This window comes from Neomonachus schauinslandi, chromosome 12 (genome assembly GCF_002201575.2).
Source record: "Neomonachus schauinslandi chromosome 12, ASM220157v2, whole genome shotgun sequence".
In the NCBI taxonomy this organism is placed as follows: Eukaryota; Metazoa; Chordata; class Mammalia; order Carnivora; family Phocidae; genus Neomonachus; species Neomonachus schauinslandi.
Window position 1 is genome coordinate 46,732,248 of NC_058414.1, and position 16,577 is coordinate 46,748,824.

The 16,577-nt window shown below is 34.5% G+C and overlaps 1 protein-coding gene across 6 annotated transcripts in view; it reads right to left on the reverse strand.

Moving 5' to 3' along the window:
- Window positions 1-16,577, reverse strand: part of DGKB (diacylglycerol kinase beta) — a 666,176-nt gene that overhangs the window by 446,680 nt on the left and 202,919 nt on the right. For all 6 annotated transcript variants that reach the window (XM_021689586.1, XM_021689590.1, XM_021689588.1 and 3 more), the window contains 2 exons: window positions 13,399-13,472; window positions 9,906-9,980 (listed from right to left, as the gene is read on the reverse strand). In XM_021689586.1, coding sequence (XP_021545261.1) covers window positions 9,906-9,980; window positions 13,399-13,472 — 149 coding nt within the window. The remainder of the gene's footprint in view (window positions 1-9,905; window positions 9,981-13,398; window positions 13,473-16,577) is intronic.

Below are 16,577 nucleotides of genomic sequence, written 5' to 3' on the forward strand. Positions count from 1 at the left end.
CAATGCACAAGAATCTTTTCTATCTGAAGCATTTTTTAAAAAACTGAAGAACAATCTAAAAATCTGTTCATTTAAAGCACTTATGCATTAAAATAATATATTTCAGTTGGTTATGGATATCATAAATAGAATGTAAAGGGTATCAGTTCTTCAAATACCATTTGTTTCATTCTATTCGATTTTGAGTTTCCTGCTATCCATTTTAATATAAAAACATAAATCAGTTTTCAAACTCAATTGCTCTAGTGAAAAAGACAGAATTATGTTCACCCATTTAGGGGCACCTGGGTGGTTCAGTTGGTTAAGCATCTGACTCTTGATTTCGGCTCAGGTCATGATCTCAGGGTTGTAAGAACAAGCCCCACATCAGGCTCCACACTTGGTGGAGAGTCTGCTTGAGAGTTTCTCTCTCCATTTCCCTCTGCCACTACCACCTCTCAAATAAATAAATTAATTAAAAAAAAAAAACAGAAGTGGCTCACAATCATCATAAAATATGCTTAATCATAAGGATTGAAAGGGTGATGTGAGTGTTTTATTTTTACATTACCAACACTTTTTACAACTAGCAACATTTTTTTTTCCTGGAAATTTCCAGTAGAGCTGGATTGAATTTTGATTAACTTTTTCTCAGCCTTCTGAGGATTTTGTTTAGCTCTCTGACATAAAAAGTTTCCATAACAAGAGACATATGTAGTAGGTCATAAGTTCTGATTCAAGATGGATATTATTTACATAATATATGGTAGAAACTTTGTTATATAAAATTATATCTTAAAGTAAGAAAATAATAAAATCTGTGGAATCTGTTATATCTTTCCTAAGTTACACATTTATTTTAATAGAATATATTAAAAGATTTCACTATGCAAATATGTATGATACTTAGAATATGTGAATTTGTAGACTGTTAAATTTTATTTTTAATATTATATATGTTTTGCATTTAGTTCAGTTATATGAACCCCAAGATTTCTATAAAGCACCTTTCATAAAAAATTCATTATACCTAACTATGCTAACAATCTGGAAAGCAATTTGCATGATTTGAAAAGATTTACCTTACATTTTGTTTCAGTTCAATAAATACTTGATATTTTTTCTGAAATATTTTAGGGATGATATGTGAATAAAATAAACCATCTGTACTTTCACAAAGCTTTGAGTCAGAAAAGAAAAAGCTGTCACAAGTACATAAAAACTTGATATTGACTTTTCATAGGCCACATTAGTACATGCAGTTGTAACAGCCAAAGATGTGCATATTTACTTTAATGTTGTAAAGGAAAAAACACCTCATCATTCTCTGACCAGAAAGCAATACATATTTTATATTTCATCTTTTCCAACTGGTTTATACTTCCAAATAATTTATTCAGTTAGAACACAATATACACTATCAGGAAGAAACCAATTTTATGACATAGATACTAGTTTTAGAGATCACTAAATAGAGTGGGATCAGAGAGAATTTATATAAGGAGATATAATGAAAATAAACAAATAGCCATTTCTGTCTTGAAAACAATTAAAGACAAAAAGAGAAATGTCCAAAGAGTTTGGTATTTACTAAATAATTCACACTAAGGATTAGCATAGTTTCAATACACCAAGAAAAGTTTCTACTCTATAATCAAGCTGTCAGAAAAGAAAAAAAATAAATAAAGATGGGATAAGAGAAGAGATGCAAATAATTTAAAAATTTGATGTGGTAAAAAGAAAAAATGGGGAAAAGGAAATTAAAATAACGAATAAGGGAAGCCTGGGTGGCTCAGTTGGTTAAGCATCTGCCTTCGGCTCAGGTCATGATCCTGGAGTCCCGGGATTGAGTCCCGCATTGGACTCCCTGCTGAGCAGGGAGTCTGCTTCTCCCTCTGACCCTCCCCCCTCTCATGCTCTCTCTATCTCATTCTCTCTCTCTCTCAAATAAATAAATAAACTTTAAAAAATAAATAAAAAAACAACTGCAGGCTCACGGTGGCAGATAAAATATATTATATATATATATATATCTTCTAGCAGTGGGAAAGTAATACACCAGAAACAAAGATGAAACTAAATCACAGTGAATATTAGATTAGTAGAGAGACCTTACAGAATGGAACAGTTTCCAAAGCAAAACACTAAAAGGGAACGACTGTAAAAGTAGTTCTGTCAACAAAGCTTGATTAGGGAGAGCATAGCTAGATATGGTGTGGGAAGAGTTAAGACAAGCAAGCAGTCATGGGACTAAGTGGAGGCTTACAGCACAGCCTGGCCACCGTCCCCATTAAGAGCAGCTACCTCCAGGATAACAAAGAACAGCTCTCCACGGAAGCTCAGGTCTGCCAATGGGGACACAGTGTGGGCACTGGTATCAGAAACAGAGCATTCTCATAGTGATTCAATTGAAACTAGAAATTCAATGCAATTGCATTCGAACTCATTAAAAATAAAAAACAAACTTGAGACATGAACAAACAAGGAAGAGAAAATGTCACTAAATTTTGAGAGAATAATTAGGGAGTTAAAGTATATGTGCTCTGGTAAGCGCTGTGAATTGTGCAAGACTGTTGAATCTCAGAGCTGTACCTCTGAAACAAATAATGCAATATATGTTAAGGAAAAAAAAAAACAAGAAGAAGAAGGTAGCGGGAGGGGAAGAATGAAGCGGGGGAAATCGGAGGGGTAGACGAACCATGAGAGACGATGGACTCTGAAAAACAAACAGGGTTCTAGAGGGGAGGGGGGTGGGAGGATGGGTTAGCCTGGTGGTGGGTATTGAGGAGGGCACGTTCTGCATGGAGCACTGGGTGTTATGCACAAACAATGAATCATGGAACACTACATCTAAAACTAATGATGTAATGTATGGGGATTAACATAAGAATAAAAAAAAATTAAAACTCAGACATTCAAAAAAAAAAAATAAAGTATATGAAACAGTCTATCATTAGAATCAACAAACAGATTAACAGAGCAAGGGAAAGAGCTCCGCAGGGAGTCTGCTTCTCCCTCTCCCTCTGCCATTCCTCCCACTTGTACTCTCTGGCTCTATCTCTCTGTCAAATAAATAAATAAAATCTTTAAAAAAAAAGATTAAAGATCAGAAATTTAAAACAATGAAAAAGTAATAAAAGAAGATACACAGGAACATTTCATAATCTTGGCTTGAGGAAAGGTTTTCTAAAATAAAATAGAGAAATCATTCTTCATAGAATTAGTAGATAAAGTTTTGAATATTTACATGGATAAAAAAGAAGAAAATACATAAATTGAAAGCACACAGAGCAAACTCAAGGTATATAAAATGATAGTGTTAATATTTATGCAATGAGATCTCAAAATGAACATAAAAAATGACAAATAAATCAAAAGGAAAATGGGCAAATAAAAGAGCTTATGCTGTACGCAAGAAATAGAAAAGGTTAGTATACATAAGAAAAAAATACTTGTTTGGAGCATTTGTTCTTTTGGCCTTATTTGATTATGGGGAAACTGTCCTGAGAATGGTTTCAGTAGATCTATCAAACAAGTAAACCAACCGTAGTGACCCAAACAATAAGGTAGGCATATGGCCAAACTAGGCCAATGAGACAATTTTTCTCTGAAATCTGAATCTGAATTCTAAGAAATAATTATGGGTTACTGATTCATCCATATTCATCCATGTGTGACAACCTGTAAAAATGTAGTGCCGAAGGCTGACGACTGTCTAAGAATTTACAATGATTATTATAAATGTAATTGGGAAGTTACCCCAATTGCACCAGATCATATGTCCTACATAGCAATTGATCTACTTATTCAGTGGTTCTCCATGCTGACTGCATAGAATCAACTGGGGAGATTTCAAGACCTTCAAATGCTTGGGACCACCCCTCACATATTCAGAATCTGCCTATACTCTGCACCACTCCTTCAACCCATACCTATGTCCTCATAGGAATTTTTTTATTCTCACTCTTTAAGGATAAAAAACTGGTTTACCAATGCCTCTCCATGATACACCAGAGGTAGCAGGAAGTAGACTGCTGTGGCGGTACAATTATACTGGGAGTAATACGAGGAGGACAGGGAAGGCCAGTTGATCCGGGGACAGTATTTTACACAATAAAACTTGTCTACCTTTTCTGGGCAGAACGATGTCCAGAGTTTATGAAACACACCAATACAACCGCACTGGCTAATAACATGTCTTACGCTATGAAGGACTTGGAAAGGACAAGAATGGAGAATTAGTGATGAAAGGAAAGCTTATATAAGTGAACTTCTCAGAATGAACCCATAGTTGGGACTGCAAATAACCCAAAGGAATCCCAATCAGCATTTTTTCTTAGTTACTCCTAGTGAGTGTGCAAAAAAAGGCTCAGGTTCGTATTAGTAGGAGGGGAGGCTATGGAAGAGATAAACAACACTGATTTATCTTCAACAAGAAGGGTAGATACTGACTCTGGAGTGCTCAGCTGTCAGCAAAGAAACCAAAGAGTGAACTCCAATATGTTGATTTACTTTAAGGGACTCACCAACGATTCAGGAGTAGCCTAAATTCACCTGACCGCTTTCATAATGGAACTGTAGCCTTTGCCTCACTGCACTAGACATTTATTCCAGCAATTGGATTTACTTTTCCTTCCCATTATGTCTTTGTCAATGGTCACAGCAACTGATTTATTGAATGATTTATATACTATCATAGTGTCTCACATACTGCTGTATCCTTTCAAAAAATTCCTTTCACTGAGAAGGAAGAAAGACAGTAAGCTGGCCCCAAAGACTGAAAATTGTTCTCTTGTATTTCATCAGGCAGAAGCAGTTGATCTGTAGAATGCTGAAATAGCCTTCTAAAGACTCAGTCACCGAATCAGTGTGAACACTTAAAAGGTGTACTACAAACTGCTGTTGCATATGCTCTAAACTATATGATGCTGCTTACTCATGTGAAAAAACATGGTCCTGGGGCCAAAAGGTAAAGTTTGAGTGATGAAACTTACAATTAGACTTAACACCCATTGTGATGGTTAGTTTTACGTGTCAACTTGGTTGGGTCATGGGGTGACCAGATAATTGATCAAACATCTTTCTGGTTGTTTCTGTGAGGGTATTTTTAGATGAGATTAACACTTAAATTGGTAGACTGGGTAAAGGAGATTGCCCTCCATAACGTGGGTGGGCCCCATCCAATCAGTTGAAGGTCAAAATAGAATAAAAGACAGACCCTACTCCAGAAAGAGAGAACTCTTTTGCTTGATGCCTTCAAACTAGGACATTGGCTCTTTCTGGTTCTAAAATAGCTTGCCAGCCGTTAGATTGAAACTGAAACATCAACTCTGTAGACTTTGTACTTGTCAGTCTCCAATAGCATATAAGCCAATTCCTTATAATAAATTCCTCTCTATATAACCTATTGGATCTGTTTCTCTGAAGAACAGATTAGTACATCCACTTCCAAAATTTTGCTTCCCATCCCTTTGGTTTTTAACTGTCATGGTTTAGATGCTTTAACTTCAAAGTGAAGAATGTTGCCATATGAGACAATAAAGTTTTCATTGAATTAGGAGCTAAAACTGACACCTAGACATTTTTGAGGCTTTTCATAGCACTAGGCAAACAAGCAAAAAAAGAAAAGAAAAAGATATGATGTTAACTGATATAGTTGATTCTGATTCCCAAGGACAAATAGGTTTGCTGCTATACAATGGAAATAGAGACTAATAGGATCTCTCCTTCTAGCATTGGTTTGTCATGAAAGGCTAGGTTATATATAATAACAAATAACCCAAAATCATAGGGGCATAGCCTTAGAGAGGTTTATTTATCCCTCATTCCACGGAGATCATGGGTAAAGCAGTGTGTGTTGCTGGGGGGGGGGGGTCTTTCTATCTCTCTTCACTCTGTGATCCAAGGTAACAAAAGAGCCAATATCTGGAATATTGCTGGTTACTATGGTAAAAGATAAGAAAGCATGGAAAATCTACTTTCTGCCCAAAGTTTATTATGAGAAAGCCATATGGACACTGTATTGCTATGGTTAAAGGAAGTAAAATAAAATCAAATGCCTGGGAGGAGACCTGGAAATATTTGATAGATAACTCTAATACTGCCATGTACCACCATGCCTTTCAGTAATGGTAAATGAGAGACTAATTCAGGCCTATGCAAAAAATACTACCAAAGTCTCAGAACTATCAGGTAAAAACAGGTCACTACGCTGGGTAAAAATGTATATGCAGAAGAAATGTTTTAAGTTTCAGCTACAACTTTCAACCAGTTGCAAAACCAGCACCACAGACTTTACACAGATTTCATTCTTTATATCATTAAAAGCATCATTTGATTAAATTCATATTTGTAGTTAAATTTTTAACTTTCTCATTACATTTCTGTATGTTAAGCCTAAATGTATGGAGAGTGAGGAGAAAATAGTCATCTCCACAGAAGTTTCCAGCAAACCAGGACTTGGAGTTGGATATGGTAACTGTATGAAACTCTGGGTGTCTACATTTTAGGAGAATGTGTGCTTTCAGTTGTGCATTTGGTAGTAGTAATATACTGACTAGTATAACGTTGTTTTTCAATTGTTGTGTTCAGAAAAGAAGGGATATCGGACAGACCTATGGCTGGACTGTGCTGACTACCTACTGTTTATCCTCTCCAAGAATTCATCTTTCATCCTCAGGTTAGAGCATCCTTGTGTATCTTTGTGGGAACAAAGCATGTACATAAAGCCTTGACAGGACTGTCAGCCAAGATCCCCCATCCCAAACAAGCCAAGGCTGTGGCATGGGGAATGAGATAAACCAATAAATACACTTCTCCCTAGGATCTGAGTGTTGAGCAGAGAAATAAGAATACCAAAAGCAACCAGAATCAATTCCCCTCAGCAATAACTACCATGGGACTTTGTTCTTTTAGTCTTGCTACTCCATTTCCTCAAACTGTCCTGATCCCTATCTGTACTGAAACAGAGTTCTTCATTTTTCTATTAATTCTAGGAGTAACTTCATAATTGAACTTTATTTTGGATAATAAGCCAGGGTACATTTCTGTTGTTTATAGAAAAGCATATCTAATTAATGCCATATTAAACCTTATAATTGATCAAACACATGCAAATGAAAATGACACAAATATATTTTCACCTATCACACTGGACAAAAATAGAAATTACTGAAGATAGTCACTTTAAAGAACATTGTGGGAAATAAGCTTATATACTGCTTCTGGGGTTATAATTCAATACATATTTTTTGATTAAAACTTGGGCAGAACCTTACACAATTAAAATGGAAAATATTCTCAATCAAGCAATTCTACCTATATTAACCTATTCTATGAAAACATTTGAACATGCTTTCAAAAAACATAAATACATTGATAAATGTTAACTTTGCATATTTGGTAATAATTTAAAAGTACAGACAATCTCAATGTTTATCAATAATGGAATAGCTAACAAAACCATGGAATATTGTGCAGCTCTTAAAAATAATGAAACCAATCAATATCTGCTGAACTCAAATAATATCCATCATATGCTTTTGAGTTAAAAAAAAAAAAGCAAGTTGCAGAGCAATGAAAGACCTATACTCCAAGTTATATTACAAAATCTACTTATGGGTGGCTGGGTGATAGACATTGGGGAGGGTATGTGCTATGGTGAGCTCTGTGAATTGTGTAAGACTGTTGAATCACGGACCTGTACCCCTGAAACAAATAACACGTTATATGTTAAAAAAAAAAAAAAAGAAGATAACAGGAAGGGAAAAATGAAGGGGGGGAATCGGAGCGGGAGACGAACCATGAGAGACTATGGACCCTGAGAAACAAACTGAGGGTTCTAGAGGGGAAGGGGGTGGGGGGATGGGTTAGCCTGGTAATGGGTATTAAAGAGGGCACATCCTGCATAGAGCACTGGGTGTTATACGCAAACAGTGAATCATGGAACACTACATCAAAAACTAATGATGTACTGTATGGTGATTAACATAACATAAAAAAAACTACTTATTTATACAACATACATATGCGTGTGTATGTGTGTGTATGAATGAATTATATGCATGAATACATTATATGTAAATATATCACATACATACACTAGGTTTTATGTTCATATAAGAAGTTCTGGGAGGATACACATAATTTGCAGTGCTATTACCTGATGAGTGTTAGTGCTTGAAGGGGGGTCTTTAACTTACTTTCTAAATGATACTCATTGTAGTGTGGATTTTCACAAGTACATATATTACTTTTATTTTTTCAATATATTAAAATCGAGTACAGGATAATAAAATGCCTAAAACTGAAAGAGTGAAAGGAATCATGTTGTACATATTTAAAGTGGAGCGGGAAAAAAATGAAATGAAATGATGAAAACAAGGCTAATATCAATATTATTGCAGTATATTTACATAGTTACAAACATGTAATTGCTAATTATTAACTAATATTACTATAAACAGTATTGAGAATAATGAACATTAATTGAGGACCTATGTAGTAAGCATATTTTTATATGCTTCACAGGCATCATCCCATTTAATTTCACAACTATCCTATGAGACAGGTACTATTTTTCTCATTTTACAGAAATGAGTCAAAGAAGGCACATAGGCTTATAATTAGCAGTCAGTAGGCATTGCATTTAATTATGGAATACAGGCAAATCCTTGATGTATTGGTCTGCATAGAACTGCAGAGGTCTTGGAATGGCTAAACGTTTGAATACACCGTTGCTTAAGCCTGCAGAATAAGAGCTACCACTGCTCTGAAATTCAGAGAATATTGAAGAACAAGAAAAAGAGCCATCCTGTCTAAGCTCCTGTGTTAACATTAAGACTTTACTTTTGCATAGCTCTATCTAGATTAGGACTTCCTGCATGTGGCTCAAATAGCCAATAATCTGATCATGATCCTTTACTGGAGTCTGGAGCTTGACAAAGACACTGTTCTGAACTAAATGTTTATGAGGATCCTGCCTTCTCCAGCAAGGAGGTTCTACAGATCGCAGTTCAGCTGGTGCTGGACAGCAGGTAACAGGGAGTGGAAGAAAGAGATGAATATATTGTGGGAGCCTGTGCAAATTAATTGTATTTTACTTACATTTATTTAACACTAGACACAACAGTATACACTTTATTCTGAGCATTTAAAAGAGTCCAATTTCAATATTTGGTTTCTAGTTTCTGAGAATAACCCAGAAAACTTATTTTAATCACACTGATGTTTTTTGCTGTTGTTGTTTTTTTTGTTTATAAAGAAGCTCATGTAAGCATTATAGAGCTTCCTTCTTCTTCATCTGGTCTAATTTTACTCAAGTTGATAGAACAGGTCAGTGGAAGATGATATTAGTTAACTAGGCCAAATTAATGATGATTGATTTCAGCATATACTTGTGGTGTTAAAAGCACATGGTTACTGTTGGAAAAAAAAAATTTATTTTGCCATGTGTTACCTATTAATAAAGTGTCTTGTAAGAAAGTCGTAGTCACTAGATTTTGTAAGTAGTAAATGAAAAAATCATATTATTATTTCTATTCTTTGTTAACTAGCTTTTTCCTCTATAGTAGATCCGCTTTCTATATTTAAAAAGGAAAAGAAAAGGCAGTGGTTCTTCAAACAGGTGGTTTGGATGTTTAGGTACCAGCGAGTGTGTTCGTGTGATTATTATTAGTAGTAGTAGTAATGGTAGGAGGGCAGTACTTCACAATACTTAGAAGGGAAAAAAAAAATCTGCTTGAAACAGGCTATTTTGAAAAATAGCATCTGTACTGGTAACTCTTACATAGTTGATATTTAATGTTTTTATGTATACTAATCTGGCTGCTGTATTCAAATAACATTATTTCTAGGTACATCAGGCTGCTTATTTTATTAATTAATATTAAATGAGTCAATGGTAATGATATTATCCTTGGACTTACCCTGGCATTGGTCCATTTCCAGAAAGGCTATAAACCTGACGAGGATTTAGTAGATATTGGAATTTTCTATAAATTCTATAAAGATGAAAATATGGAAAGAAAAAAAAAGAAACTTAGTGATACTCTCCAATTTTTAAATAAATAGCACCTCTTAATGTTATAATTATATACATGGATGTAACTAAATATATTTGATAAATTTTACATTAATAATACTAGAAGTATAACAGCTCAATAAGAACTTATGGTTCTTTGAAAAAGACACTTACTAGCCAATTAAAAGCAATAAAGCTTATAAATTAGAAATAGTGATATTTGCATTCTAAATATGGATATGCATTTAGAGTATTGTTTATCCTGCTTTTGAATATTATTTAGCTAAGTAGATTTCAAATACATTTTTTAAGAGTATCAGAATAAAACTATTTACATACCTTCCCCTAGTTGATCCTTGTGAAGTTTCAGGTTATTGGGCCAATCTAATCAAGATGAAAACTATCCCACATACAAAATGGGACTGTGCATGTTGTATGTAATCAAAAAATGTGACCTAATCTGCTTAATTATTTCACATAAACAATCATCTGATCAGTCAGCTCACACAATTGCTAAACTGTTTCAATGGGCACATATTAAATAATTCATTTTTTTCTAAAAGAAATCAATCATTGTCCAACAAATGCAACACAATTATTTCTAAGTAGATACACATTCCATATTGGTATTCTTAGATGTTATACTAAAAATGAAGGAATATATTTAGTTTTTAAAAGTTAGTTTTTACATAAATGTAAAAATATTACCATATATTTTACAAACACATTCAGACTATCTTTACTGATAGAAACTGTCCAAATTCACTATGTAGTATCTGCTTATATCACCCCACTCCCAAATCTGCAATAATCTCACATTCTAGTTCTCGATTAATTATATGAACCCAGTGTCTCAAGAAAAAACCTAAGAGTCATTCTCAGTACTTCTTTTTCTCCAGCATTTGAATCTGACTGGAGAACAGTTCTGCACCTTCTAACAGTAATGTCTATTGAACTTGGCAATTCTATCTCACTGCCTTTGCTCAGGCTTTCCAGGTCTCTCATCAGCTCTATACAGTCTTGGCCTATCTAGTCCTCTTACATAGGGCTGGTTAATTACAGCCATGTTGTTTCTGTGATGAAAAGTTCTTAGGGTCAATTTACTTATAATAAAAAATATTTTATTATATTTAAAATACATTATGTCTTCTCTTTCCCTGCTTTTGCCTTAAACTTCGGGATTATCTCTTGGTTCCCTAAAAACACCACACCCTTTCACAAATCTTTCTCCTTCCTTCTACCTTCTCAACTCAAAAGCTACTTCCTGTCCAAAGACTTCTCAGTCTTCAGATAGCCTTTCTTCCTCTGAACTTTGACAGCACTTTTATTTTAAACATTTCTAGCTTAGAATTCACCTTGTGGTATTGTGGTGTATCTGTTTGTGCCTGCCTCTCTGCATGGCTGTATTCCAGGTCTTTTATCCCCAGTTCCTAGTAGAGTTTGGATGCACTCAGGTGTTGCTGTTTGAATGAATGAATGCTATGTGAATATTTTCACACCCGTTGACTGGTATGCGAAACTCTGAATGAATATATAATTTTGTAACCTTTTGCTACTTATCTAACATATCAAAGTCAAGAAACCCAAATATTTTTAAAGGAAATCCTGAATGGAATTTCATTGTTTGTGAAAGATGACTCTTATTAATTCAGGAAACTTTATATTTGCATTCATAATAGGTTTCCTTTACATGTTTACATATTTACATTTCCTGTGACTTTGATTGGTCCCTGTTCATGTATGAAGAACAAAACATAAGTGGGTGTACATATAGGAGCACTCAAATATCCCGCCCCTCCCATTAAGTTTAATTAATATGACTTTAGTGTATCTATGAATTTTTTTCTTAATGGGAGAAGGGGAAGTCAGATATTCAGTTAAGGGTCATCCTGCATGATCCATGTTCTAATTTGAGGGGAATGTTTTCCTTTTGAAAATACACTTTTTCGGGGTGCCTGAGTGGCTCAGTCATTAAGCATCTGCCTTCGGCTCAGGTCATGATCCCAGGGTCCTGGGATCGAGCCCCGCATCAGGCTCCCTGCTCCGCGGGAAGCTTGCTTCTCCCTCTCCCACTCCCCATTTGTGTTCCCTCTCTCTCGCTCTGTCTCTCTCTGTCAAATAAATAAATAAAAATCTTTAAAAAAAAGAAAATATACTTTTTTCTTTCTTTCTTTCTCTTGATACTTCATTTGTTTCTAATTTCCAACACAAATTTAATTCCTATCTAATTCTGTGTGAAGAGTACTTTTTTCCCAAATATCCGTAATATATAAAGTTGACAGAATACACATAGTAAAAAAGAAAATCATTTTAGGATCATTATTTAATTACTATTTAGTATCTCTAAAAGTGAGGCAACTATTCTTTTTAATAAAACAATGTAAATATTTTAATTAAGTCACTAGTTATTTAAAATAATTTCTACCATGTTTAGCAGAGTAAAAAATAATACAACTATATGTTAATAGAGGAAAAAAATCTAGGCAGAAATAATATTTTGTTGATTGGAAAATGAATAGCACTCTTCATTTCATTGAAATAAAGCTGGAAAGTTAGATGGTTGGAAAGGAAATTACAAAATTCCACTTATCATGAAAACATTTCAACTTTCAACTTCATTATTTGATGAACCACAATGGAAATTTCTGTTTTATCATAGTGCTTATATGAAAGCTTTGATGTGATTGCTCATTTTTGGGTTGAGATTAGTAAAGACTTCTAGAAATTATTGAAGCAGGTGCAACTTCATTTTTATGACACTCCTTTTAAGTAGCACATAGGATTTACACTTCAATGTGGTGATTTTCAGATTTTTATTAAATATTATGATTTAACCATTAATTTATTACAAAAATGAAAATTTTGTGTTGTCTGCCAATATACTGGGACACTTGATAATGCAGCTTATTATAATTCAGATTAAATATACTGTGCTCCTCCAGGATATATGGCATCATGTACTCCAAAAACACACATGCAGAAAATCATTACGTGATTTGTCTAGAAGCTGGACATAAATTCTGTTCCTCACTAGTGAATGATGATTTATTTGAAGTCATCTTGTTGACCATTTAGAGAACCAATTTGCATTCAGCAGTATTTACGGAGCCATGTTGTATGCAATGCTCTTTGTTAAGGGCTAGGGGTGATAGGTAGAGTAGAGAGAATTCAGATACCCAACATATGATAATAAAAATATCTACAAAGGCCATTATTATATTAATATTTGAACTGTAAAAATAAGGACATATATTACATATAGATGCTAGAATTACTTATTTGACATTAAAATTATTAACCATAGAAAATAGTGTTTTAAAATTTTTTACACTGTAATTTTAGTTTATCTTTTTACATACATACGACACAGAAAATGAACCTAATTTCTAAAAACATACCGTTCTCCTTGCTTCCCACCACTTTTGGGGTTCACAAAAACTAAAAGCGGATGAGTACCAGGAACAGGAGTAATCTAGAAGAAAAGTTGGATAGATGGACAAATAATTCACATTATCAATAAAGAGGACCCTTGTTATTTCTAATTCATGAAATACCAATTAACAATTTTAAGAATATGGCTCCTAAGTTCTGTAAAATGGATGGATAGATAGATCTACTTAGCTACTCAATTAAACCCTGTGCTTTGACTATATATACATTAACAGGCATACTCACTCCACAAAGAGAGGGAGTGTCTAGTTTGGTATAGGGCAGAGAGGAAGGCAGCTATGAAGAGGAAATGGTGTTTGAATAGCCATGAGATGAAGACAAAAGGTACAATTTGTGGGAGAGTGAATAAAGCAGCCAGAATATAGTGGGGGAAAAAAAGATTAAAAGAAAGGGATCAAATGATAGAGAGCCCAGATTTTACAGACAACACCTACTTTAGAGCTTTGTGGCATGTGTACAATCCATCTACTGAATCACTTGTCAATTAGAATCTCAGTAAGATGGTTTGAGGTCTCTTTCAATCTAACCGTCCCCCTCTACACAATGTTTCCTCAATGCTTTCTTTCCCTGCCTGGGGAGTAGAGGGCCAGTTAACTAAGTCTGTTTGCTAAAAAGGAATCCGTAAATTGATGGTGTTCCTACTCTATGCTGTGCACTGCTTTTGTCACTACTGGATTCTTGGTTGAACAAGAAAAAGTGCCTGTTCTAGCGGAGCTTATATGCTAATGGAGAAATAGACAATAAACAAATATACAGTTAGCAGTGAAACACGCCATGAAACAAAATAAATCAAATAAAATGATAGCTCTTTATTGGTGTGTGGGGAGGTAAAGTTGTTTTCAATAGGGTGGTAAAGAAGAGCTCTTGCATTTTACCTGAGTTTAATGTTAATAGGTAGACTCTTAAATACAAGCTTTTCCTCTTCAATCTACTGCTATATAAATCCCATCTAAATACAGTTTGACAAAAAATATTTAGTAACAAAATGTGCAACTACTGGAGCCCTCTTAACATTAAGTTGAATAGTTCTGATCAGTTTACTTTTTGAAACTAGATTCAAGGTATCCTTTATTGCTATGAATTTATCTCTTAGAAAGTATTCTTAAATATGTAATGAGACAAAAACACCCATTTAAACATATGATGGGGGCGCCTGAGTGGCTCAGATGGTTAAGCGTCTGCCTTCGGTTCAGGTCATGATCTCAGGGTCCTGGGATCGAGTCCCGCATCGGGCTCCCTGCCCCAGGGAGCCTGCTTCTCCCTCTCCCTCTTCCTCTCCCCGTGCTTGTGCTGTCTCTGACTCTCCCTCTCTCAAATGTATAAATAAAATCTTTAAAAAAATTTTAAAAATAAATATAATAAACATATGATGTCTTTCCTGTTTGTTTAAACAACATAAATTAAAATATTCTTCTAATATATTTTCCCCCAATCTTAGGTGAAACGTAATTTTTCTAATGAGTATATAGGCACCAGGGAAATGTTAAAATCTTCACATTAGTTATAATATATTAAAATATTCTTAATTTTTCTACTCTTACTCTACTTGTCATCATTATAATCTATTCTACCTGCCTTTATTTTACTTTCCTCTGTAAAGAGGACAAAGGTTCCTCATTCCTGGTTTGGCTCTAATTCAGTTAGAAGGTAAGACAGATGAGCTGGGTTTGTAGTAACTTTCCAGTTCTCTCCTGAACCAAATGTGCTCAATCAGTTAATATATAGAAAGTGCCTATTAGTTTAAGCTACTGACTTGCAATGTTGCCCTTCTCCCCTCATTTAGAAGCTAAAATAAAGAAACACTAAAACACAACTTTATCTAAAGACTTGCATTCAATTTATTTGCAACCAATTATAAAATCAGATAGAACTCCTAAAGTTTGCACATGCAAAAAAAGGAATGCTAACACGTGGATTTTAGTGATTTTTTGCACTTAATTTGAATTGTTACTCCTTATTTTTAAATAAAGGTGAGAATCTCAAGGTAAATAAAGGTTTTGGAGCAAAACATTAAATCTGAACTCAAACACTTATTAGGATGATCTTCTTCAAACTCAACATTCAGCTTACCATTCTATTAAAATAAATTAGATTATATTAAACTCACACTGGGTCCAATATTTACAATTTATTTGAAAATATGTTTTGGAATACCTTTCAAAACTATGTATTTATTGGAATATTTAAAGGCATCATAACTGTTTATTAATAAAGGTCAGTACCAAGCTACAGAACAATTGCGTTCTAAGCTGTACATTATTACCAGCAAATACATATCCCACTAGAATACAGGCTATAGAGGATTCCAAAATCCAAAAATGAAGATGTCATTTTTAGAGGTGGGTAAATGGATAAATAGGTCAAATACACTAGGAAAATGGAAGATAATTTAGAGAAAGAGTGAATTTAGAAGAATGATGATGATCTACAAGGGATAGAAGTCAAATATTCCAAATGGAAATGCAGGAAAAATAAAATTACCTGGCAATCTTTTCTTCATATATCTTCTTATCATAAATTAGGCTTACAAAATAAGACTACATAAAAATAAAACCCTGAAACCTTTAGATAACTATTTGTAGGTTACCAGGCATTGTGGAATAGAGCCCCTTTGATAATGATGTTAGATAAAACTCCTGACCTAATACAGTCTACATATAAGGGATGATATGTGATTAAACATCAGCACCACTGAGACTCTGTTGTTAAGGGATCACTGAATGGTGTTATACTAGAAATGTCAAGGTTTTAGGCAAATCTGGCATGTTTTTCAATGCCCATTCAAAAAGCTTTAAAATTTAGCTAAACTTTGTTGCTCTGAAAAAAAGGCCAATCCTTGGGGCGCCTGGGTGGCTCAGTTGGTTAAGCGTCTGCCTTCGGCTCAGGATCCTGGGATCAAGCTCCACATCTGCCTCCACGCTCAGTGAGGAGTCAGCTTGTCCTCCTCCCTCTGCCCTTTCCCCTGCTTGTGCTCTCTCTGTCTCTCTCTCGAATAAATAAATAAAATCTTGAAAGGAAGGAAGGAAGGAAGGAAGGAAGGAAGGAAGGAAGGAAGGAAGGAAGGAAGGAAGGAAGGAAAGAGAAAGAAAGAAAGAAAGAAAGAAAGAAAGAAAGAAAGAAAGAAAGA